Source organism: Sinohyriopsis cumingii, chromosome 15, assembly GCF_028554795.1.
Source record: "Sinohyriopsis cumingii isolate HCF-2022 chromosome 15, ASM2855479v2, whole genome shotgun sequence".
Lineage (NCBI taxonomy): Eukaryota > Metazoa > Mollusca > Bivalvia > Unionida > Unionidae > Sinohyriopsis > Sinohyriopsis cumingii.
In genome coordinates this window covers 80,896,923-80,923,901 of record NC_142975.1, presented here as the reverse complement: position 1 = coordinate 80,923,901, position 26,979 = coordinate 80,896,923, and the positions used below count along the sequence as shown (strand labels likewise).

Sequence of the window (26,979 nt, the reverse complement as noted above, 5' to 3'; positions counted from 1 at the left end):
CTTGTGACATTTTGATTAAAGGATTAAATTATTCAGTTTAATTTCTTTCACGAATGATACCTTTTACTGGAACCTTAATTTTGATTATTTCCTCTGAAAAGGCAGCTCATACCAATAATATGGGTCATATGCAAGACTAAACATTATTATAACAAATTGGCATGCTTCTAATTACCCCTCGATTCTTGAGATATTCACATCAGACAATATATAAACGCATAAAACACCTAGGCCCTTCATTTGAAGCCCAATTTTCACGTCTGATCAAATACACTATACTGTGAAGGCATTCACCAACTAATCTATTTTCAAGACTGATTCAAAGTAAATGTAATGTAAATTAAAGATTAAATTCCTGTGTGAATTTAACACACGTGATTTGGATTCTTAACGTAGTTTTAAAAATTTTCCAGTCATATTGCTACTTGCAGCGTGGCAGTTTATAGTTATGTCTAATATTAGCACATCAGGTCCCACCCCGTCATATTATACTGACACCAGCCCAACCAGTCCTAACACTAACCTCTTAGTGCTGAGTGCCTAGCGAGGCAGCTGTTAGTGGCATTTTTATAAATCTTCTGTATGACTCAGCCGGGGTTCGAACCAGTGACATCCCGCATTTGAGGCTGATACTCTAACCACTTAGGCCACCGGAGAGGGTTAAATTTACGATACAAGGTCCATGCTTAACAGGATCATGCCATGTTAAAGCTACGTTAAAAATCCAAATCACATACATACCCCTTCTACCTTAATAATTAGGCAAGAGTGTCAAATACGAAACTGTCCATTGAAGACCTAAGAGGCAAATAATATAATCTAACAGGTGACGCACATTCATTTATTTTGGATCAGATCTAAGCAGTAGGGAAAATAGCTCTCCGTCTGTATCACCATCGCTATAGGAGTGCCTCTGCAATCTGGTGAATATCCAATTTTGGAAATTATTCCTATGCCGACCAGCTTAGCTGACATGTATGCATGCTAATAGTCTAACCAAATAGTTATGAACATTTGGCCCCTATACTTTCTTTGGTGTGATGGCTTGCCAATGTCAGTATATCATATAGATTGTAACTAAGTAAAATTCTACTAAAAATGCATTTACAAAATGAAATATGCCCATGCTTTGAGCAATTCCTTTGTCAAATCTTCGTTTTGTTCTTTGTCCAGATCTTCATTTATGGAGATAAGTAAATCTTACATGTAGTCCACATTTCAATAATGTCTATATGGAAGTCGTTAATTCTGAAAAACACCAGAACGTATGAAGTTTGATTCTCAATGGTTGCACTCTGTTTCATACCAGAGTCTGCATGAAAATATCTCTTAATTTCAAGGTTGCCTATAGAGATTTTTCCAGGGGTCGGTGGGTGGGTCCGGGCAAGCATGTGGAAGTCAGCCATACAGTTTTACAGATGTTGGACAAAACATGTTTAGAGGTAAAGTCTGGGAACGGTGGATGTGTCCCCCCCCCATATGTGTGGGTGCCTTTGCATCATTTGCAGCTTTTTCTTAAACAAAAATGTTGGTTTTGTACATTTTCCAAGCTTTTGAGCATTCATCTGTGAAACAAGGTGAAATAGCCTATGCCTGACGTCATTAACAAATACTAATTCTGTTTGAGAAACACAGCTGATGTTTTTATAAGACATACATGCCAATGCCAAGAGAGGTTTAATGTAAAATAAGACGGAAAATAAATGCATAATCTGAGTATACAGTGTAATCTATATACATCGATTACATGCCATAATTACAGGAAACTGTATGAAAAATGTGCATTGAATATGCGTTTGAAGTAAGGACCCTCAATGTGGCATGTGACACCCTTAATCTCAAATGGTTTTAAAGATACAGAGTGGAAGAGAAAGTGTGATGGAAAATGTCAGTTGAATTGTGACACTGTAGAAGATTTTCAAGATGTTGTAGCTTTACCTCACCTTACAATGATTAACTCCAAAAACACACTGAGCATGCCATTTTTTAAAATAGAAACAGTTTAACAAAAAAATTTGATAAAAGTTAAGTCATTCTATTTTACATATTATCTGTTTATTATTCAACAACAAAACTTCTCATTATTTATCACACACACACACACACATATATATATATATATATATATATATATATATATATTAAAACAGGAAAACTTGTATAGTAAATCAATCTTTACATCAGTGGATCACAAAAAGAAATTCCAATCAAAACTTTGCATGAGGTAATTATTGATAACCCGATTATGACAATCAGGACTTGTACCTCAACTTAAAGGTATATAAATCTGGGGCTGTCAGAGTCAGAAGCTGGTGTACAAATATGGCTGTGAGGCCCCATATGCGGTACTCTCCTCCAAGATAAACAGGTAAAACATAGCCTTTTCCTGTTCTGAAATGCGTAGAGTGGACATGCTTTGGATCACAAAGGGATTCTATTGATCTGGTAAACACTGATGCCACCTGAAATATGCAAAAAATATTTTCAGTGGAAGAAAATTTTATTATTTTTGGACCTCATAATATGGCCATTTACAAATTTAGATGAGGTGACGTGTTATAATTTAAGATGCATTTTTAAATGGAAAAGTAATATATTAAATCTTGAAATAACTGTAAAAGTACAGTTTTTTCTGCAATATGCAGTCCATCTTAATGTTTTGTTAACAAATAACATATACATATCTCATATCAACTTGAAAACCCAGAGTATCAAAAACTGATGAACACTGATATGAAACTTTAACTTGCTATATCTTCAACAAAGACAATTTATTAAGAAATCAAAGACACATAAATACTTGCAATATATACTATTATGATATACTTTTATTGAAACAAAAAGACCCATAGTTTGCTCTGAATTAATTCAGGTACTAAAAGCTGCAATTATGGCAAAAGTGGTAGACATGGTACATTTACATTTAGCAAATCCTACCGACACATGGACACCAAATATAGAACATATATGTTCTCAAATCACATGTCTCCATGCAATCTACTTCATTAGAAATGTATCCACATTGTTATTATTGGATCAATGATCACAATAATAATCAGGGGAATACAGAGTGGCTTAGTGGTGTAAGACCATTACTCATAGTTCACCTCGGTCCATGTGGGTTTGAGTCCTGGATCAATCAGCATGGGTATGTAAGAAAGCTTGGCAGTAGCTTCCCATGGGTTGGTGGTTCTTCCCAGGCAGGTCCTCTACTAAATATACTGGCCATCATGTACAACCTATCATGTACTCAAAAATGATCTTAAACCCCATAAAACCAAACCAAACATATTAATCATGGTTATTAGCTACCTCCTCTTTGTTAATTCGAAGAGAACTGATATCCAATTCACCACAGTAACCAATGGTGGGCGTGACCATCATATCTCCTTGCTGAAATGAAAGGTGTGGAAATAAATTAAGTTTGTAAACATAACTGCCTCTTCTGCAGACCAAAACAAAGTTTAAAAAAAATTAAAAACTTTAAAATATTTGAAAAACTGCTATAATGGCATGAAAATACATTGGGCTATTTATTTATGTATACAAACATACATACCATATTTTACTTGTCTACCTTGCATGATATTTGCAAAATGAGTTAACAAAGACTTTGCTTTGCTTTTTAGCAAATGTAAAAAATGTTACAAGCTGTGTTTAAAAGAATTAAAAAATATGCTGTAACAAACTGAAAATTTAATCAGGTCATCTACAAATATGACTAGCAAATATAAATTGTCTCGCTAAGTGGCCTTTGGCTGAATTTGCTAACAGGGTGTTCTGTCAAAAAATTAAAAAATGTAAAACAGAATTGAAATTAGCTGTAATAGCCTGAACATCTACCCAGGTCATGTACATGTGAATGTGACTGAACATGTACAATATCATAGCCCTAAGTCTAATAGTTTTTGTATTATTATGCAAAAAATGGTTGCAGGACAACTGCTTGGACTTGCAGATGTACAGCAGCTAATCAATCTGACCCTATCTACCTTCATAGTATTGAGTAATGGCATAATGTTATTACAATGAAATACATATGCAAATAGTTTTATACTCAGACCACAAGTCAGGGCAGTGTGCTGGTTGCTTGTCAGAGCTACTAGTCTGGGTAGTGTGGTAGCTTTTCAGAGCCACTAATCAGGGCAGTGTGATAGCTTTTCAGAGCCACTAAGGGCAGTGTGGTAGCTTTTCAGAGCCACTAAACAGTGCAGTGTGGCAGCTTTTCAGAGCCACTAATCAGGACAGTGGTAGCTTTTCAGAGCCACTAATCAGGCCAGTGTGGTAGCTTTTCAGAGCTACTAATTAAGGCAGTGTAGTGCTTTTAAGAGCCACTAATCAGGGCAGTGTGGTAGCTTTTCAGAGCCACTAATGAGGGCAGTGTGGTGGCTTTTCAGAGCTACTAATCATGACAGGTGGTAGCTTTTCAGAGCCACTAATCAGGACAATGTGGTGGTTTTTCAGAGCCACTAATCAGGGCAGTGTGGCAGCTTTTCAGAGCCACTAATCAGGACAGTGTGGTTGCTTTTCAGAGCCACTAATCAGGGTAGTGTGGTGGCTTTTCAGAGCCACTAATCAGGACAGTGTGGTAGCTTTTCAGAGCCACTAATCAGGGCAGTGTGTTGGCTTTTTCAGAGCCACTAATCAGTACAGTATGGTTGCTTTCAGAGCTACTAATCAGGGCAATATAGTGCTTTTAAGAGCCACTAATCAGGGCAGTGTGGTAGCTTTTCAGAGCCACTAATCAGGGCAGTGTGTAGCTTTTCAGAGCTACTAATCAGGGCAGCTTAGTGCTTTTAAGAGCCACTAATCAAGACAGAGTGGTAGCTTTTCAGAGCTACTAATCAGGGCAGTGTGGTAGCTTTTCAGAGCCACTAATCAGGGCAGTGTGGTAGCTTTTCAGAGCTACTAATCAGGGCAGTGTGGTGGCTTTGCAGAGCCACTAATCAGGGCAGTGTGGTAGCTTTTCAGAGCTACTAATCAGGGCAGTGTGGTGGCTTTTCAGAGCCACTAATCTGGACAGTGTGGTAGCTTTTCAGAGCCAATAATCAGGGCAGTGTGGCAGCTTTTCAGAGCCACTAATCAGGACAGTGTGGTTGCTTTTCAGAGCCACTAATCAGGGTAGTGTGGTGGCTTTTCAGAGCCACTAATCAGGACAGTGTGGTAGCTTTTCAGAGCCACTAATCAGGGCAGTGTGTTGGCTTTTCAAAGCCACTAACCATGGCAGCGTCATGGCTTTTCAGAGCCATTAATCAGGCCAGTGTGGTAGCTTTTCATAGCCACTAATCAGGACAGTGTGGTTGCTTTTCAGAGCTACTAATCATGACAGGTGGTAGCTTTTTAGAGCCACTAATCAGGACAATGTGGTGGCTTTTCAGAGACACTACTCACGTTATTGTGGTTGTTTTCAGAGCCACTAATCAGGACAGTGTGTGCTAGCTGCCTGTCTGGATATTTTAAGCTCTGAAAAGTCTTCTGAGGGCACCTTCTCTATGTCAATAGGCATATTGTTATACACTCACCTGATATATTTTAATGTGTACTTTGTACTACAAGCCGAAAGAAGAGTGTAATGATGCGAAGTTGATGCCCAGAATGCACAGGACAATTGCTACCATATGCCATGTACATTATTAAACCTAAAAAGTCTTAAGACAGGGCAGTCCCTTTGGATGGCAAAATGCTCCCAGAGAGGACAGGGCAACACCATATACACTTTCAAAGAACTGCAGTTTACTTGTAAAGAGTCATTGTCAATAATTTTGACGAAGAAAAATGATCTAATGTATTTATTTTCTCAATGTGGCTTATATACATGTATGAGAACAGTTAGAAAATACAGAGATCATGCCCTGTCACTGCAAAGTGTTTTCCTAATTCTATCAGAAAATGTCATCATTTTTTCTGTTCATCTATCAATCAGACTGACTTATAGCAGCGGGGGGGGGGGCGAATCCGACATTTTGTCCAATCGTTATTTTGCTTAATTATTACTTTCTGCACTCAGCGGATCCGGTGTAGTCAGCGCCTGGTAAAAAAAAAAACGACGACGGTCCATCCTACACGACGGTGACGTCATTTGGTTTAATTAATCTTTCTGCGCGCCGATCCCAGCGTCGTCAGCGTCCGGTAAACACAGCGACGACCGCGTCGATGTCATTGCCCCCCCCCCCCGCTGCTAAGAAGTTATTTACAATGATCTTACAAACAGAGTGATTACTAACTCCTCCTCTTGTAGATCAATTAGGTTATTTGACTGATCGGTAAGTCTAAAATTAATTCTCGTTAAAAACCGATTATGGCATCGCATATAGACCGGATTAATCGGGCTCTCAACGATTAAGAATCCGGGAGGGGCTGTTGGCGAAAATGAATAAAGGATATACCCCTGTTGAGCTTGATTTGATTGTTTGGTATCTACCTGGTAACTCCCTTCGATAACATCACACACTAGATTGATTGCTATCACCGATGCGATATTTACGTTGTATGGAGCAATATGCCTACCACCATCTCCGTTATCGTGTCTGAGGATAATTGATGGACCGAGAAAATCATTAAGAGACTTTCTTAGTTCTGGCGCGTTGTATCCTGGAAACTTGAAATCGGGTAAATCGGCTTCTGTGATATTATACTCGGTTAGGAATTTTTGTTTATTACCATCGCTGTTATCGGATATCATTTTAACGATTCGTTCATTGATATATTCCATGTCTGATATAAGTTGATTTAACACCTCAACGTGTTTTCGTGCTTTTGTTTTCCGTAGTTGTTCTAGTTGCAATTGGTAATTATGATTAATCTCGATAAAAGCACCAGCGATATCATTTAAAATAACTGTTAATATGACGATCGATTCAAGGGTTTTGTCATACTGAAAAAACCACTGCATGATATTCCTGTTTTGAAATAAAAACCAACTGGGTAATAACGTACTTTTTATAATAGACAAATTATCTCGATAACTGGGATTAATTTCATGATACGATTGCGCATTCGTGTGCAAATCCGCGGGGATTTCATTAGGTGGATTCTCGGGCCAACCTAGTATGGTTCTTATTGAACTGTTATAAATATCAACCATATACCCCGGTGTGCTTATTTCAATCGTCGACGATAACGTCGGTTCATGAACCGTAATATCGATTTTTGATTCTTTTCCTGTGATCGATTTTATCCTGCGTTGAAATTCTTTATTGATTTGTTCTACTTGGTATGACCCAGTTGGTATTGTAACCTCCTTCCAGTCTGGGGTCCCATCGGGTTTATTTGTCCATGCAAAAACCAGCGAGTTATTAGGTTGTTGTCCGTTAAATGCTTCCGCTCGGATATTAGGCCAACTGTGATATATTCGCAATTTTGCCAGCGCTATTTCCTTCACTGGAATCGGAGAGGGAAAGTTTACACTGAATTCTGGCTTCGTTGATGTTATCGATATCATATTTGTTTGTACCGGAGTGGTGTTCTCCGCGATCCGTTGAAGCAATTGAAACCCTTCGGGGTTCAGCGACATTATTATTATTCGTCGTTTCTAGTGTTTAATTTCAACACCGAATATTAACAACCTGCTTGTTTTCAGGAGAATGTTTTAAGCCCATTGAAGTTGTTTCAGCGACGTGGTTTCCATCTTCCAGTTGAAAATCCTCGATTTTTGACATCGCGGAGTCATACAACTGGACCATCGTGGAGAATTCAACATCGGATATAAACGAATTATCTATCGCCAACGAGATAAACCCGGATAATTTCGAGTACGCGTCGGATACTATTTGATGTTTTACTGTATACTCGTTGAGTTTTTTCTGAGAACACGATGATATCTTTCTAGTGATTGCGTTGGCGACTCCAGCAATTGTTGTCGCCGCGGAGATAGCGATTGGAACAGCGATCGGGGCCATCATGGTCACCGTGGATAAAATAACACCGGTACCGGCTACTATACCTGACACCGAGTACACGACCGCGTCGATGGTGGTTATTTTTCGGCGGTATTTTTTTATTTTTACACGGTATTGTTCGGAAAGCGTTTTCAAATTCGCGGAGAATTCTTTTACAGTATTGAATCGATATTGATGTGACGTCGGTGATACCTCTGATTCAATTACCTTGGTGGTCATTTTTATTTTAAAAGAGCTAGTGTTTTTAATTACTTAGATCCGTTACAAATTCCACATACCATGTAATGTTTGCCTCGGTTAAATGTCTATCGACGGCATAAATTGTAAACTGTTCAGTTGCGTCCTTGTCTATAATTGTTGATATTGTATTGTTAAACCCGGATGAACTCGACGATAATATATTAAACTGCATCATTGAAACCAGTGTCAATCGATAAATACCCTTAGCAGTTGCGGTGATTTTTACTGTATTCTGTGTAGAAGTCCAAGCGAATGGTCTATGATGAATCGTGTATACTGTGTTGATGGTGTTTTCATGAGGGATTTTTATTTTTGTCACCTCCGGTAGTCTGTCTTTAATCGCTGTAACATCAGTTTTGATTGTTTCTATTTCCTGTGTATGCGCGTTTATATTATTTTTGTTCGCTGCAACATTAGTTTTGACTGTTCCTATTTCCTGTATATGAACGTATAAGCCCGCTTTGTTCGCTGCAACATTAGTTTTGATTGTTTCTATTTCCTGTCCATACGCAGTGATATCATTTATAGTTATTGTAATTTCATCCGGTCTGGTATTTTTTTTACCAAAGAATTTATCAATGGTGTTATCAGCCCTGTTAAAAGTTTTTCGTAACGTGTAAAATTGGCCCGACAGCGTTGTAAACTCCGAAATACTATTTTTTATCCCCACAAGATTCGGTTCGGTTACCGTCGGGGTTCCAAAAAAACTAGCAGTAGTGAGTTGTATATCGGTGACAGACTTTTGTATCCCCTCGAACTGATTTGCTTGCGCGTCAAATTTATCATACAAATTTTTTAACGAATCCGACACGGATATATAATTGTCGCCAAGTGTACTTATTTTTCCATTTATCGTCAAGATGGATTCACCTGATTTAAGTCGTCCGTCATCGGTATACAACACGATATTGTTCTCGGCGGCATCACGCTGTCGTATTAAAACGTCATTCAGCGACACATTACTGGATTTCAGTTTACCCTGACGATCTTGAAATACAACTATTTCGCCCGGGTCAACACTGGTTAAATTTAACGTATCAGCGATTTCATCCTCGATTAGTTTTTTTATGTCATCGGTGGCGAGCGTTTCCGTGGATTTTTTCAGCGCCGAAACCGGTCGTCCCCAAATATCAATCATTATTATTGTAAAAAAAAACAGTGTTTTTAATTAACCCGCCGGGCCTCTACGACCCCACTAGTGTATTCGTTTACAACCACATGAGGTGGTTTCCGCGATGATGAAATCGCCGCGAGTACGTTCAATACCTCACGGCCGCATATCGGTGGGTCACTTAATTGTTGTGTTGGCAGCGTGGAATAAAAAACCGGGGCTGAACACGCCCGGATATACCGCATGAACTCGTTTGGCGGGGCTAACCCGTATGAATCAAAATAGACGATCGCACGCGGATCAATTGCATATGCAACCCAATGAGTCCCCGCTCCGGAGGATTTATCGAGGTTAATTATACCGGTTTCAATATTCCTTGGTTTTGTCGGTAATTGATCCCTCATAAAAACACCTCTGAAGTTTTTTATCGCTAACGCGTTTGCGGCATCTATTAAATCAAAATTAGACATAGGAGTTAATAAACGGTTCCCGGTAGTCTTAGACCCTTCCCCGAGTACCATGAATACGGGTTCCCGGTAGTCTTAGACCCTTTCCGGCTACGGGTCGTTTTTTTTATAGCCTTTCCCGGTTGCCTTCTTCAATGCCATTCCCGCCGCGGTACCAACGGCCCCCAACGCCGCCGCCTTCGCCACTGCTGGGGCCGCCGCGGCAATCAACGCTGGAATCGCAGCTAACAACGGAAATATCCCACCGGTCTTTTCCATGTTTTTAATCGCTGCGGCCGAAAAATCTATTTGAACACCCTTTTTATTCTTCATCGCATCATTGAAATGTTTTATTTGACGCGCCGTCAACGATATCTTATGATTACCACCTGCCATCTGTGACGGCTTTAACGTTATTGTGGTTCCGCATTGTTTAGCCGACTTTGATCGTAATTTCTTGACTTGACCATCGGTCAACTCTACACCGACAACATTATACGACATTTTTATTGTAAACGCGTTTATGTTTTCAATTACATGTTTTCCACTGGTGCATCAACGATTCTCATTCGTCCACCAACACCTTCCAACAGCATTGATTTATCGCTGAGAATGACAGCAACCGCTCTATAATCGGCAATAACGCCGCGAGTTACATTAGCTCTGAAGTGTATATCAACGACGGATTGTCTTGTTAAATCAAGACGTTCCAGCGAAAAGTAATAGATCGGATATAGTTCTTTGAAATCATGTTGTGATATTTGCAAACCAGTGTCGACGTTTTGATCACGACTCATATACGACAGCAACCGATGGTACACGCGTGCAATATGGTTTTGACCGTAATTAAGTTGTATATCCTCAGATGGTTCCTGCTGGCCGTTTATTCTCAGCGAGACGTCAGTAACGCCTAATCGATCAAATATCATATGGCTGGATAGTTGATTATCAACTCTCGTCATATCCTGCAACGCAACAAATATATGACGCGGAGCCGAAATGCCTTGTTGTGATGCCAGGTTCCATGTAAATATACCATTGATATTTGATTGCTTAGTATCTGTTGTTGTTGTTAGCCAACTTAGTAATGATTTTCCTCCCTGCTCCATAAAGGATAGCAATCGTGCGTCTGTGGTAATGGATGGAGTCATTACTGGCATCCACAATAATATTTTAGTTAAAACGACTTTACCAGAGTCATTATTTGGATTCGCAAGATCCGCTGGAATTCTCCAAATTGCATTTCTATCATCACCTTTTCGCACAAGCACCACGGTATGCTTTGCTCCGTAGATAACTTTTCGCACGTTCCTACAAAATCCAAATATATGATGCAGTGGAATCGCGCATGAGAAAGATCTACGCGGCCCTGTTAACATTGATATGCGTGTTGCAGCTCCGATGTTAAAATTAGGATCGCTGTTTATAATCATATTCTCAACATCAGCGTTAGCGCTATCAGCATTATTTCTTGGTCGTCTTACCACAAACTGCGAGTTTCCAGCAGTGTTTCTAGTATCCTTTGCAAACATCATAGATGGACCCGCTGATCTTGTATAATCGTCGGAATATCTTGCTAGCCCGATTATTGTTGTAGCAACATCAACATCACGTTCTATAGACTCGATCTCTCGCCCGTCAATGAGATATTTTGCGCTCTCAAATAGCGCCATTACGCCGTTATTGACTAAGCCAACTTTGGTATCATCTGGATACGGTGCTGGTACAGCAGGAGTATCGGCCTCTGTTACAAGTTCTCCTTCGATTTCAATAAACGCTTCACACGGTAAAAAATATTTACTGGTATCATGGACTTGAAGTTCAATTCGCGATCGTATGTTGGGTTGTACTGCATGATAGGAATAAAATTGATAATTACGGACAGAATCATCCTTGTGCACTGGTGCGTCCATATCAAACGCCGGGTCAGCTGTTCGTTTAAACATTTTATTTAATAATACGCTGATGCATCTAAATCATCGTCGTGGTTTTAAACCACTTCCCGCTATTATGTTTGCGATGTCATCTTGATTATTGTTTACCAACGACGCTAGTTTTTCTTCCACGGCGTTATTTATTACTTTACTGACATTTGCAGGCATCACTGTCGTTGATGGCATCACCGATGGTTTCTGTTTTCTTTTTCTCACCAACGACATTAGTTTATCTCGTGCTGCAGAAAACGCCCTTCCGGCAACATCTCCAATAGCGCTGATTCCCTTATCACGAATAACATCAATGGCCTTCATTCCTAATTGTTTAGCTAACGGCGCCACTTTTGGAGCCATTCTTGTAAATAACCCCGCAATGGTGCTACCGAGACCGTCTCCATACCACGCGCGGTATACGGGCAATCGTGAGTTTACCACGTAGACGCTGACTGGTTTATCATGGTTGTAGTGTATAATCATCTTTATTATAAAAAACACCAGTGTTTTCCAATTAGTGGTTGATCACCCCCCTTCCCACCACCGAATCATAAATTTTGTCAAAAACATCGATTTTCTCTAAATGATTTCCTGGGGTTTTCATCGGCGGTAAAAATCCACGGTTTTTGTCAATTTTTGTCAATTTTTGCCAGTTTTTGGTCGTTTTTGGTCGGTTTTTGCCGGTTTCTGGTAAAAAATATCGATTTTCTCTAAATGATTTCCTGGGGTTTTCACCCGTAAAAACTAACCAAAAACGACCAAAAAACGACCAAAAACTGACAAAAAACGACCAAAAACTGACAATTTTATAATTTTATAATTTTTTTAATCATCCACGAGTTCGTCTATGAGCGTTCGATATATATTAATGTCCATGATACCACCGGCAAATAACCGCCTGCAAATATCAGCGGCCTCATTGATTATTTCCGGAGAGTTATTTCCGGCTCGTTTTCCTCCGATTAGTATTTCTAGCCGTGATATATCACTGAGAACACTACCAGGACAAGTAACGTCTTTACCAACAGAGTATCCTTTTCCGTGCTTTGGTCTTTCACTTTTTACTTTATTGTGGAATATTATATAATTATTATCACGCGGTGGTAATTCATTTTTATATTTACTTGCCAAATACACTATTCTTGTCCAGTCCTTTAACGACCTTATATTTTTCTCGTAGCCGCTATTGATATGCTCATCTCGTGTGTCCTTAGCAAAATTTGTAACAGTAAAATCGACTAATTCTTCGTAGCCGAGATTTCTAATTGTGTCTATTGTGCTCTTTTTAAGCACATTACGGGGTATATTCCCCTCTTTCTCTATTTCTTCCGGTATTTCTTCCGGTATTTCTTCTTCTGGTTCTCTTGCGGTGGCGCCTAGTTCTTCTTCATCGGCTATTGTAACATAAGGTTCTTGTGGGTCCGTTATAGCGAGTGGTGGCGGCCTCCGTGTTGTAGCAACCGCTATTTTCGCAGGGAGTGTTTCCAGAGACTTTTTTGTTTGCTCGGTCTGAGCCGCTATCTTTTCAAGCGCACCGAGGACGGGCACAGTTGCCGCCGTAACATCTTTGGTCGCTTTAGTTACCGGAGCAAAGAGCTGTTCGCTTCCAACAGCAAAATCAGTTTGTAGTTGTTGCCGCGCTTGAAGTTGTTTTCGGACCCTGTCTCGTAACGGTATGAACTTTTTAAGCGCTACTAGCCGCTCTCTGGCTAGCCGAGTAGTAAGTGATTCGCCTACCATTATTGCAATTGCTCCGTAATTTCTAATTTCCCGCCGAGTGTGGCGGGGATATGTCCCAGGGGCTCCAGGGAGTTTTCGTCTATAATCCTTCTAATGTTTTCAATTTTATTAGAGATTTCTCGACGTCGTTCAAAAGCCTGTCCGAGTTTTTTTCGTACTGTCTCAACGGCAGTAAATAGTCCAATAAATGCATTTACGTCATTGCTATACAAGTTTTCATTGATCGTATATTGTAATCGCTTTATAAAAGAATACTCGCGTGGCAGGGTATATCGACCTTTCTTTGATTGCTCGTTAATAATTTCATAATCGGACAATATTTTTTGGTTATCAAGCTTATCAGATAATTCAATTCCTTGATTTTTTAATTTTAAAATCTCGGTTAATGTATTATTGATGTCTTCGATATTCATATTCTTATAAAACATCTTATTTCTAATATCAAAAAAAAAAATTATTTTACAAAATGAACCCCGCGTATCAATCCCGAGGTGTGTTTAGTATTTCGTCATGGCGACTTCGTCAGCGCCATAGGCGCCGGTGACTTCGTCACGGTGACCTTGTCACTCGCTGATTTCTGTTACATATGAAAATCGAATTCTGTGACCCGTCTTTTTTGAGATCGCTGAATTCTGTATTCCTTCTGCAACAAATCGTATTGAGGCTCCACAAATGTCAAAATATTTTCCTGCCTCATTCATCGACTGAAATATTTTTTCTTCGTGCGTTGTTGTATCAAATGACTTTACGCTTTTTGCTTTCTTTGAAAACTTACCAGTTTGGCCTTTTTTGGTATTCTGACTTTGCGAGATAGCTTGCAAGTTTATAAGAGAATTATCAGTCTTATTATTATTAATATGATCAATCACAAGCCCATTTTCGATTAATCCGTTGAATGCTTCAAATACAATCCTATGAACATAATAGCTTTTTCCTCCCGCAGTAAATTGCAAGTATCCCTGATTATTTACGGTACCAACCAGCTTCTTCAGTCTACAATTTCTAACAACGCCGTCGCGAGATGCCTCGTAATTAACGAGCACAGGATGCGGCTGAAATTCTTGGTTCATTTGTATAATAATACTACTTGTCTAATTCATTATTTGGTTTAATTATAAACCTTGCAATGTAGTCCTGAGGAGTTTTGATGACTGAGTCAGCGGTGGGGTCAATGACGGCGTTTTTTATTCGCTTGTCATAATAGCGTTTTAACTCTCTGTATCGCTTTCCGCCACAATTGATACATAATTGCGATTTTCCTCTTACACCAACGTGGCAAACCAAGCACGGGAGGGGGCCAAGAGAACCATTACGAACGCTTTGTAAATGATACCCGCAGAATTCACCTCTACATGATTTATTGCACGGGGTTATCGACCCAATCATCAACCATTTGCAGTGATTCATTATACTATATTCTTTCATTTAAATACTTGTTTTAATTATATGGAGGAGTTCGAGAGATTAGCAGCAATTAAGCCCTGGAAAAATATTAAGTTTAATCTCGATAGAGTCCTCAAGGACGCACCAAAAGCGTTAATAAACGATAGGACCCTGTTGAATAAAATACGCGATTGTATCAATGAATTCAAGCGCGATGGTGCATCTCATAGTTGGTCAACATTTCGAATTGATGGTATTGTTGATGCTACCATGAACGACAAACGCGCGGCAACGATAATATCACAACTTGGCTCCAGCAAGTATTTCTTCAGAGTAAAATTTATTGTCCGGGTGGAATCAGGTAATTGGATCATACGTGATAAATTTGAACCAGTTCTCAGCGACAAGAAAACAGTCATTGTTAGCCGCGACTCCAATCCAGGGCTGTTAACCGGAGTTGACAGACCATACTATGAACGAGCGTATCCTGAAACAGCAGTTGTCTATGGAATATACCCGTTAAATAAGAAACCTGATATCGGAAAACTAGCGCCGATGAAACAGTCAACGGGGATAAATTGTGTAGCAGAACGAGTAATAGAGCATTTTACAAATGCGTGTCGAGGAAATAAACTGACCGATTTACGACGTAGCAAAATAAACCAATGGGAGGAGACAGTGCGCGAGCGAGGAGCAACCATCAGCGACATAGCGAAATTAGAAACGTCGCTGAGATTTCCAATAACCGTTACAACAATAACCGGTGAAGTATTATACGAATCAAAGTATAAATCAAATGGAGCCCCAATCAAAATTATTGATCATAACGAACACGCGTGGACGCCCGCAGTCACAATATTTCCACGGGATAGAACAGTAAAGTATATCCCGGGGGAATTCCTGGAAGAGGATGGTTTTCTCGCGGAGAGGAAACTATTTGATGCTATTGCTTGCTTGTGTAAAAATGACCCTGTATCAGTGTGGTTACTTCGCAGCGCTGAAAACGACATGGATACCTTTGATCAGTTTGTAAGACCAAACGGTGAATTATATCGCACTGAAGCGTTTCACAACAAGATGAAAAAAACCGCCATGGAATTTGAAGAGCATGATGAACAACTGCTAACAAATTGTTTTACGATTCCATCGGTTGCGGCTCATGTTGCAGCAAGGAAAAATGCGTGGAGACCAACGCGCAAGGAATTTCTACCGGATGTACAATCCAGTTGTTTGGAATACTATCACGGTGGACTATGGAACACTGAATACAACCGCGACGCTATGATTTCCGTTGATATGGTTGCCTGTTATCCAGCGAGTTTTCTCGGGTATGGATCCGCCGCTGAGTATTTCAAACGATTTGGACACCCCAGACATGAAATGACTCGTGTTGCTATTAATGGACCACTGCCTGATTTTGATTTAACCGGATTCGCTCGCATAGTATCATTTGAATTCGCGGCAGGACTTCATCGCTGTTGTTATATTTGGATCGGTAGACACATGGCTGAAAAGAAGTGGCTGCCAATAGCGCAGCTACGGTATATGATTGATTGTAACATGCTTGTATCGTTGATTGTCAGTGACGCGATTATATCATACCGGGCGCAGACTGAAGTCTGGTTACCAGAACCAGAGCGTCTAGATAGCATAATTGACGAGTCCAGAAAACACATTGATGCCGACGAGGAATATATCATCGAATGGTCCAAAAAGATATTCAACCAACGAAACTGCGAGGCAAAAGATCTCGGTAGAACAATAATTGGTAAGTTCACACAAGGTGGAAAAAACTGCGACTACAAACGATATTGCTCACGGCTGATTATAGATGACGCAGAATATGATTTCGTAATCAAGGACGCAGTGGCAAAAAATAGATACGTGAACTGCAAAACAGCTTTCTTGTCCAATGGAACAAAGTTGGGTACAGTTGTTACCTACAGCGATGGAGACAGCCCCGCGTATCCACATTTGAGGGCATCTATGCTGGGTTACGCCGCTATCAATTTATTCTCGATGATAAATAGATTTCCCGACACCGCGGTTAGAGTAGCCGTTGATTCATTTTATATAGACGTAAAGTACAAGGGAAACTTAGCCGAGTTTACTAGTCCGGACGAGAGTTGGGGTATATGGAGAATTAAAAACGAAATACGACGCGATTATTCCCCGTCAGCAAATGTCACCGTTGAAAATAATTACTTACGCGGTGATAAATTATCAGAATGGTCTAATGCACCACCGTGTTCTGATCCAATTTGTAGATACAAAACAGTTTATTTAAGCGGCTGTGGCGGGTCAGGAAAGACGACTCGGGCAATTGAATTATTTCGAACGCGGGCAAGTATAATCGTGCTTACACCGACCCATAGACTAGCGCGAGAGATAAAACAACGAAATGTTGACGCCGTTACTTATCACAGCTTTTTTCGATACAGCGGCGGCGAGTGGACTCCTGATCGAATGGGGGAAAAATTTATTCCTGAGGTTATCATCTGGGATGAGATATGTACTGTTTCGTTAGATACTTTACAAATATTTCTTGAGTGGTTGCTGCGCGCGAATACAGCGGTAATCATGTGTGGCGACCATGGCCAACCACCACCATTTGTCGGCGAGGGTCCACATGATTGGTTAAAGAATTTTGTGGACTATTATGAAGAAACCGATACTGATTACCGAGCACTTGATGAACAACTGCGCGAGGTTAAAAAATTAATCAGATTACAGCCGGATAGAGTTCAATGTGAAATAATCCGCGAGGTGATTCCGGAAACACCGTTAAATGAATTCTGGGAAACATGGAGACCAAACGATTTGATTGTAGCGAGTAGAAAGATAGTCAGAGACACACTTCAGCGGAAGTTGTTTACGTTGCATAAGGAAAAGTTTCCAACGCGCCCAGCGCCGTTATGTTATAGACCCGCGGATACACGGCGGCAAAACAATGAAGTTGAAATCCCGGGCCCGACAGCGTCAGGGACAAAAAAACAAATTCTTGTGCTGAATGATATTGTGCTCGTTGATATCAGCGTCGTCGAGGACGCGCTACGTGCTGATAAATCCCCGTGGACGCTAGGATACGCAACGACAATACATTCCTCGCAGGGATTGACTATCACGGATACAATTGTTTGGATGGTTGATAATCGCATCGAATGGTCAAATCTAGTCTATCTTGCAGTGTCCAGAGTACGGAGAATGAATCAGCTTCGAAGAATTGTTATTGACGAAGCCAGTGACAACGATGACATCATCGATGCAAGCGTCATTGATAGAAAACTCTCGGGTTACCGCCAACAGGATAAAAAAAAAACAGCGGCGTTTTGATATTGATGCCGAATTAATAATTGCGTTACGACAACAACAAAATAATCACTGCGCGAGTTGCAATTGTGTAATGCGCTGGCGTTATTCGGATGAAGACGCTCGCCAATTTACCGTGGACAGAATCGATAACAGTCTCGGTCATGTCAAAAACAACGTGAGGTTGACCTGTCTTGAGTGCAATAGACGCAACGGTGCTAGTTAAGACCACGCGGGGGCAATTGAGTATCGTCAGGTATCACTTGTAGTTGCTCGCGTGTAAACCCCCGCTGTGGGGCAGTTGAATCCAGTCTATAGATCGGTGGTCTACCAGTTGATCGTGTTATCGTTGATATGTTATGTGTGGTAACACTCCAAATAGGATCAGTAGCTCTTTTTTTACCGCCTTCAAGCTCTCCTGGTTCATACAGATATCTAACAGTGACATCGCCGAGAATCGGCTTGGAAACGCTATCTATTTTTGATCTTCCGGGTATATACTTTTTTTTAATCGCGTCGCTGGGCTTCATGTTGATTGCTCGGGTAATCTCGTTATTTAACGCTGCAATTACGCCTGGCAATCTTTTGACCCATTCACGAGATCGTTTTTCTTGGATGAATTCCTTCGCGTATTGATACCCAAATAACCGTTCAGCAAGAGTCCGATTGAATCGTTCAACAATTGCCTGATCACGATGTAGCGCAGTATGACCTCGTCGTATCGCGACGCTATGATGTTTCAGCGTTGATAAAACAGCGCCGCGAAATTCACTACCAGGATCAACTTGTAATAGATTTGGCCAGCGCAGAGGACCCCTTCGGTAAATCCGCTCAAACGCATCGGTTACTTCAGTTGCTGACTTTGTTTTTAACGGCTCCGCTTGTTTGTATCGACTCGCAATATCAACTACGGTTAGCGCGTATTTGTAACCGTTGTCATGCGGCAGAAATAGTATATCAGCCTGATGAACTTCATTAGGTACGCTGACATCAAAGCGCGAAAAGTTGATTTGTTTAGGCGGTGGTAGATAAATTTGCCATATAGCCTGTTTGGATAACCAATTAGCCGCAACGGCCTTTGTTACCTTTGCAGCGCTTGCGAGTTTACCAATTGCGGCCTTCCCCTTCCAGTATCCTCTCGGAGAATAATAGATGGATTCCATGTTGTTATTATAAACGCTAGCGTTTTCAATTACCAGCGCGAGAAGCTCTGCTTCCAATCATTAATTTACCTTTCATAGCCGATTTTACCAACCATGAAGCCAATTTTTCTTTGAATGATTTATCAGGAATAGCATTTAACGCGTGAATTAATTTTACATCCGCGATATGACGCTGTTGCAGATCGCTACTTTTGTAGTAAGCAACATCATGAGCATGACACGCCTTATCGATAGCGTTTATTGGATACTCACCGGGTTTGGGCTGATTTTGATCATCGAGTCTGATATCTAATCGTGTTCCGGGGCCACAGTAGCTATATCCTGGGAGGTGCTTTTCTCCTGGATACTTTGCCCACGGTGTTCCGGGGAGTTTTGATAACTTGGCTGCAATATCACCTCCTCGCTTTTTTTTAAAACATCCCCGGGTCTAATAGAAATAAATCTAAATTTCTTTGTACTGCATTGTACACACTTACCAGTAAGTGCCGATCTGTTATTTCTTGTTGTAACGGTTGTCATATCATTTGTGCCAGTACGCACTCTACACTTCACACAATATAGATCCATAATTTATGTATAGAGATATGAATATAATTGATTTTTCGGCGACTAAAACAAGAGAACCAGTTAAGCATGTTGCAGCGTTACCAAACTCGATCCGGATGATTATCATCGGACCATCTGGATCCGGCAAGACGCAATTGTTACTTAATTTAATAATGAGATGGATGAAGTGGGATAAGTTGTATTTAATCGCCCCTAGCGTAGATGATCAACGATGCTACGAGGTGTTGAAAGATTTTAACGAGAATGCATCAGCGATCGCTGAAAAAAATGTTATTGAGTTTATTACAGATATCAATGATGCACCAGGTATTGATGATATTGATGGCGACGTTAACAATCTAGTCGTGTACGATGATGTTATGTTAGACAATCAAAAAAACCCAGCTAGGATATTTTCCAGAGGCAGGCATAAAAACACCGACGTGATATATGTCACTCAACGATACACTCAGATTCCAAAAGTAATCAGAGACAACTGTAATATTCTTGCTGTATTCAACGGCGTTGATACACACACGCTACGAAATATCTGGCAAACTTGGTGTGGCGGTGACATGGACTTTAATGGTTTTCGAAACTTTTTTAGTCATGCTCAGTCGACCCCACATGGATTTGTAACGATAAATTTACATGATCCTCGGACACGATATCGTATCGGACTTGACCAAATATTCGGTTAGTTGTAAATAATTTTCATTGTAAATAACTTCTTAGCAGCAGGGGGGGCAATGACATCGACGCGGTCGTCGCTGTGTTTACCGGACGCTGACGACGCTGGGATCGGCACGCAGAAAGATTAATTAAACCAAATGACGTCACCGTCGTGTAGGATGGACCGTCATCGTTTTTTTTTTACCAGGCACTGACTACACTGGATCCGCTGAGTGCAGAAAGTAATAATTAAGCAAAATAACGATTGGACAAAATGTCGGATTCGCCCCCCCTGCTGCTCTTATACTGTAATTTTTTCACTTCATTTGCTTAACCTTCCAAATATCAATATTAATCGTGTAGCCCACTGCAGATTCCCTGCACTATATTATATGCATCAATGAGCTCTTTGTGCATCTGATGTCACTTCTGCCTGGATATCAGGGGCAAGTCATATTTGCAGTTGTATGAGGGTTACATGTTTAAAGCAATATTTCACAAAGACGCAAAAGAAATTTGAAATAACAACAAACTTGAGTTTTCATGCATGGAATAGTCAGTGAAAAGCTGAAGTAGAAACCTTCACATCTGACATGTAAGCAAGCCTATCAAACAACACCAAACCTTAAATAATGGTGCTAACCATAAAATCTGTGGTGGGATGGGGAGGGGTGGATGTGATTTATTATAATTCCCTATTTCACATTAACTGCAAATATATTTTGCACACCCTCTCTGTGCATATATCCCATTTAATCTGTTGTTTTGGTGAATTATACTCAGGCTTTCATAAGAAACAAATTTCAGCTTAAAGATTAATTAGCCAATCACTGTTTTGTGTCCTTCATACTGATACCTTGCTAGGTGTTGGTCTGAGCTGACCCCATACATCAACTTTATCAATGGGAAGCCCAATTTCTTCATGGGATTCCCTAAGAGCCGTGTAAACTAGATCCTTATCTGTACTGTCCATCATCCCTCCAGGAAAACTATAAAAGAAAATAAGAAGTACTTTATTAAGGTCACTGTGTACAAAGTAAATAGATTAGTAAGTAAATGAGTGAGTGAATGGGAAAAGATAGAATGGAAAGAAGGAAGTAATGATGAAAGGAACTGTAACAAATAAAGCAAGACAGCTGAACTGTAAGAACTATATTTGGAATTATAATATACCAGTTGAAACCTGTGTCTCTTAAATAGCACTAACCTTAATTGTTTCAATTTGTATACTACATTCAAAACTAATTACAGATAATGATGGTCGAGAGATAAAGAACATTGTCCTATCAACTATATCCCTCTGTGTATTAATACACCAGTTTCTACTTCAATCAAAGACTTAAATATGTATGCAGTACAACCCTACTATAACATGCTTCATTGTAACAAGACTTAAGATATAACATGGTTGAGGCATGACACACACATTTTTTCCAACTCTGCATTTAAATCTTGTGACTGATTTTTGAATTACCTCAAAGTTTTATTGCCACAGTAAATGAATTTTTAATTAATATGGTGAATATACATCACATTCTTGAAGAAATAAGAATGTCTTTCTGTAAAAAAATAAAGATGTTGAATGTTTTTATTGGTGAATGATCATTGTCAAAAGGACAGCATTAAATTTTGTTCTTTTTCATTTTTGTGCTTATAAAAAGTCCCTACACACTGCATATAACTGTTGTTCACTCCTAGGCAAACAAAGACCACCAATGATTGCTCAACTACCTGGCATATGCTTTTGTGACCAAAATAAAATGTGCAATTAAATAAGTGTGTGTATATACACTGTTGTAAAGACATGAAATTTCACTAACTAGCTTCAGCACAGGATTAATTAACGAGCCATTAGGCCCTACAAATACATACATACATACATATCATGAGTTAAGAAAAAAGGTGAATGATGCCAAATTGGTGCCCATCATGCATCTATTGTTGTTGTTGTTGTTGTTGTTGGGTTTAATGCCATTTTTCAGCACACGATAGGCTATACATGGCAGCCAGTATTAATGGTGGAGGAAGAACCCGGGAAAACCCCGGAAAGAACCACCGACCCACGAAAAGCTACTGGCAAGCTTTCTCACATACCCACATTGGCTGAATCCGAGACTCAAACTCGTGCAGGCAGAGGCGAGATGGCAGTGATCAATAACAGAGAGCGCTTTAGACAACTTGGCCACTCGGGGCTCCCTCATGCATCTGTAGAATCTTGCCATAGATAATGAACTGAAGAATAAATACATCAGGACAGTCAACCAACACAAAGTGAGAGCTGGGTGCAGCACCTTCCAAAAATTGCTGGAAAATATCATTGCACTGAACTATATTGATGGCAGTCTAATAGCCACCAACCCCTCAACTGATAAAGTCTATCTGCCTTCAAAAGAACCACTGAATTGGAGAAATCATTAATTCCCTTCTGCACTTAGATATAAAATAAAAACAGCCTTATTGGAGAACTGCCTACAAACAGTAACTTAACCTTTAAAGGTCCATTTTATTGTAATTTCCCTTGGGTGTCCTGCTTAGACATTTTTGACTAATAGTGTATAATACCTGATTTCTCCTCTGTGGTTTCTGAGCTGGCTGGAACGAACCATGAAGAGGAGGGAAGGCTGGCCATCAACTGTGCACATTGGAATTAAAACTGAAGCCTTGCGCTCATCCTGTCTAAAGGGTGCCAACCTCACAGCCTTTACACTGTTTAAATTCTGCTGTACTCGCATTTTATTTGACTCGGAGAAAATGTTATTTAATGTTACTACTTCCCTGGACTGAAGAATTGCACTATTGCTTATATGGCATTTGTTTAAGAAGGATATTCTTCCATTCTTTTTTGTCCTAATTGCATTAGCGATTATGTTTTTACAAGAAAATATGTTATTAAAACATAATGAATGTTGAGATCTTACATTCTGAGAAGGACTGTAAACACAGCACAAATATTTAAACATGTTACAAGAATGTGAAAAAACTATCTTTTGATGATAGTGTATAGAAAACCTGTATATACATATCCACATATGCTTGGCACTGGTAAAATGGTGTGATTCCAAAAACATCTTTCTTAAATAAAATGTGGACAATAATCTTTTACTTTACCAACATAAACAATAACATAATTGTGGCATTTTAAAGGATTTCTCAGAAATATAAAGCATCCTGCCTGAGTTGGAATTTATTCAAATCAAAATAAAATATTCAGTTATAAACAAACTTGCATTATTGAGCTCCTAACTAAATAATGCACAATTTTATTTGATCGACTATGGCTAAAGTTCTTTTGAATTTAATGCTGGAATAAAGTTAATATCCATAAACAGTATAGTTCATTCAGACTGTCACTCATCATACTACTTAGGTGATATTCATCTTTCCATCGTTGAAAAAAAGTGGTTACTTATTTTCTCTGCTCAGTTCCTGAAATAAAATTAAAATGATGAATCATCAAAATTTCATCTTTAAACCATATGTATATTCCAACTCTCTGCTGCTTATTTGCTTTGCAATATAAACCAGTAATAAGATATTGATTCCATAGAAGGAGACAACTCAGTCCGAGAAATTCTATATGACTTATCATTATCGAATTGAGACAAAATATTTAAATCTCCTCATCAACTGGAATTAGTGCAGTCCTTCACTCTTTCCATGCAGTGTGGAAACCATTCATTCTATTTCAGTGTGGAAACAACACATTCCATGCAATGTGGAAACCATTCATTCCATGCAGAATGGAAACCACTCATTCACACAGTATGGAAATCACTCACTGCACGCAGTGTGAAAACTGCTCATTCCATTAACTGTGGGAATCACTCATGTACACAGTATGGAAACCACTCATTCCATGTTGCAATGAAACCACTCATCCCATGCTGTGTGGAAGCAACTCATTCCATGTAGTGTGGAAAACAATCATTCCATGTAGTGTGGAAAATGCATTCCATACAGCAAGGGAACTGCTCATTCCATGCACTGTGGGAATCACTCATTCACACAGTATGGAAATCACTCATTCCATGCTGCAATGAAACCACTCATCCCATGCTGTGTGGAAGCAACTCATTCCATGTAGTGTGGAAAACAATCATTCCATGTAGTGTGGAAAATGCATTCCATACAGCAAGGGAACTGCTCATTCCATGCACTGTGGGAATCACTCATTCACACAGTATGGAAACCACTCATCCCATGCTGTGTGGAAGCAACTCATTCCATGTAGTGTGGAAAACAATCATTCCATGTAGTGTGGAAAATGCATTCCATACAGCAAGGGAACTGCTCATTCCATGCAGTGTGGGAGCAACTGATTCTATGTAGTGTGGAAACCACTCAGTCCATGTAGCATGGAATCACTCATTCCAGGCAGTGTGAAAACCACTTGTTCCATCACTGACTTTTGCTCATCCCATGATGCAACATTATGATGATGTATGATAATGTTTACTAAATTACACAGATATACCAAATCACAGTACCAAACTATAGTAACCAGACCAGAACTGCTCATATTCTTTGCATCTGCTTAAAATTATTATCTTGATGTGTACTCCAGATAAAACTGCTCAATTAGAGTGATTTTAAAAACATTCATATTTTTGACCAAACTATTTTACATTTCTTGCAGGACAGTGAACTGGTGTGGCTTTTAGCAAAACTTTTATATTAATCAATGCTACCCAAAATCTTACTTTTCTGCTGAAAATATTCATGAAAACAGTGCTTATATGGCTTAAATAGTACTCAAAATATTGGCTGATTTTGTAGCAGAATTGATGTTTGATTTTGTAATTTAAATGACCAATTATGACATATTGTCGTAGTGGTTCTCACTTAGCAACAATTTGTTGCATTAATAATCTTTTATATGGTATCTCACTCCATCCCTGCCTCTGTCCTAATAACATTTCTTTCTACCTTAAAAAGATAATCTAGTAATCTAGATTATCATATCATTTTAATTATCACTGACTGTACAAAACTGTACTTGATTATGTTTGTTTATATTCTGTTGTACCCTCTTCTATGTTACTTGTAACACAGTCAATGAATGAGTTTCACTTACAGATACATGTACACTGTAAGCAAAAATTTAAAAGGACATGGTCGTAATGATTTACTAATCTGACTAATTAGAATATTAAGGATAATCAATGTTTAACTGCATAGTACAGCTCACATGATTTTTTTTATCTCCCTCCATGCCGTGGTGGGGCACTTAATCCCATCGATACATATTCTGCAATAATACTCCATGGTGTAGAGGTTAATATCTACAAATCACCATGTTGGCAGGCATGTCTTTGATAACTCCACCGTGGATGGGGCTGGTTGACATTACTGATTGACATTTTAACAGCCAATGCACAAAGACCACCCACTGAACGACTGAGACATCTAGAGTGATTTACAGTTGAAGGATATCATTTGAAGAATCACCTTTATGTCAATGACCTATTTGGACTATAAAAAAAAGTTATTTCAAAACAGCCTTGTATATTGAATAAATATGTGCTTGGAAAAGGGTAATTGGTTTGTTTTAAATAGCAGTTGTTGTAATTTGAAATTTAATTGTCCATATCACAAAGGATTGCTTTTCCTTTGTAAGGCTGTTTTATATATATATATAGGATATTCAAGAGAAGACAAAAGGTGTGCCACTCCACATAAGCAGGGTCCCATGTGGCCAAGTGGTCTAAATCGCTCACCGTTCCAGATCACTGCCATCTCACTTCTGTTTGTGTGGTTCGAGTCTCAGGCTCAGCTAATGTGGGTGCGTGAGAAAGCTTGCCAGTAGCTTCTCATCATGGGTCGGTGGTTCTTCCCGGGTTCTTCCTGCTCCTGCTATATTGGTTGTCATGTATGTATACTGTAGCCTATCTTGTGCTAAAAATGGCGTTAAACCCTACAACAACAATTCCACACGAGCCTACTTGTTATTCTTTGCACAGGGCCTCGTATCATGCTTAAAACTGACCTGTCATACATGTACTATATAATAACTACTAGTTATTATAATATAGTACAATTATGACTGGTAAATTTTAAGCAACGATACGAACCCCAGTCGGGTCTTTGTGCAATATAAAAATTCATTCTGCGAGTTCCGAAAATAGTTGAACCCTAATTATTTTATGTATGTAGAAATTAACGAAATATCAAATAATCATGTTACCTCTGCAAATACATAATGCGGATAAAGCATGAATTTGAGAAGTCCACTAGGCCTGCAGTAACCTGAAATCGTGTTTATTTTGTTATGGGAAGTAACTCTTACTTTGACTAAATACTGAGCCGGGAACCGAAACCGTGGTAAAAAAAAGGTTAAAAACTATCATGCCAGTCTCTCGGCCAGTTAATACCAAACATGCGTGTCTGAAAGAATATTTGCGGTCGTCCATATTATCAAATTATGAAATGAACATAGAAAAAAGTGGTGGGGAGACAAACGCATTAGCTTGGATTTATGGAAAGGGTTTTAAAATGCATTTAAAATATATAATAACTTTAAGGTATTACCCTAGAGAATGATAA

At 39.4% G+C, this 26,979-nt stretch overlaps 1 protein-coding gene across 3 annotated transcripts; it reads right to left on the bottom strand.

Moving 5' to 3' along the window:
* Nucleotides 1-1,971: 1,971 nt before the first annotated feature.
* Nucleotides 1,972-26,713, bottom strand: LOC149782171 (mitochondrial coenzyme A diphosphatase NUDT8-like). 3 transcript variants are annotated; one of them, XM_089933593.1, is made up of 5 exons: nucleotides 26,621-26,713; nucleotides 22,999-23,862; nucleotides 21,293-21,425; nucleotides 3,313-3,393; nucleotides 1,972-2,462 (listed from the first exon to the last, which is right to left on the bottom strand). In XM_089933593.1, exons 2-5 carry the CDS (start codon nucleotides 23,502-23,504, stop codon nucleotides 2,253-2,255), a joined length of 930 nt encoding a protein of 309 aa, XP_089789719.1. In that variant the 5' UTR covers nucleotides 23,505-23,862; nucleotides 26,621-26,713; the 3' UTR covers nucleotides 1,972-2,252. The 3 variants fall into 3 exon arrangements, with proteins under 3 accessions (XP_089789719.1, XP_089789721.1, XP_089789720.1); XM_089933595.1 differs by having other exon boundaries at nucleotides 23,797-23,862; XM_089933594.1 differs by lacking the exon at nucleotides 22,999-23,862 and having other exon boundaries at nucleotides 26,621-26,710.
* Between the last annotated feature and the right edge of the window lie 266 nt (nucleotides 26,714-26,979).

Excerpts from the sequence above, each read along its gene's own strand:
- LOC149782171 (XM_089933593.1), bottom strand. The coding sequence starts at position 23,504 with ATGTTTTTGGAATCACACCATTTTACCAGTGCCAAGCATATGTGGATA. Across the intron at positions 3,394-21,292 it reads TCAGACCAACACCTAGCAAG|CAAGGAGATATGATGGTCAC; the intron begins GTATCAGTATGA and ends CTTTCATTTCAG. Across the intron at positions 2,463-3,312 it reads TTCGAATTAACAAAGAGGAG|GTGGCATCAGTGTTTACCAG; the intron begins GTAGCTAATAAC and ends TGCATATTTCAG.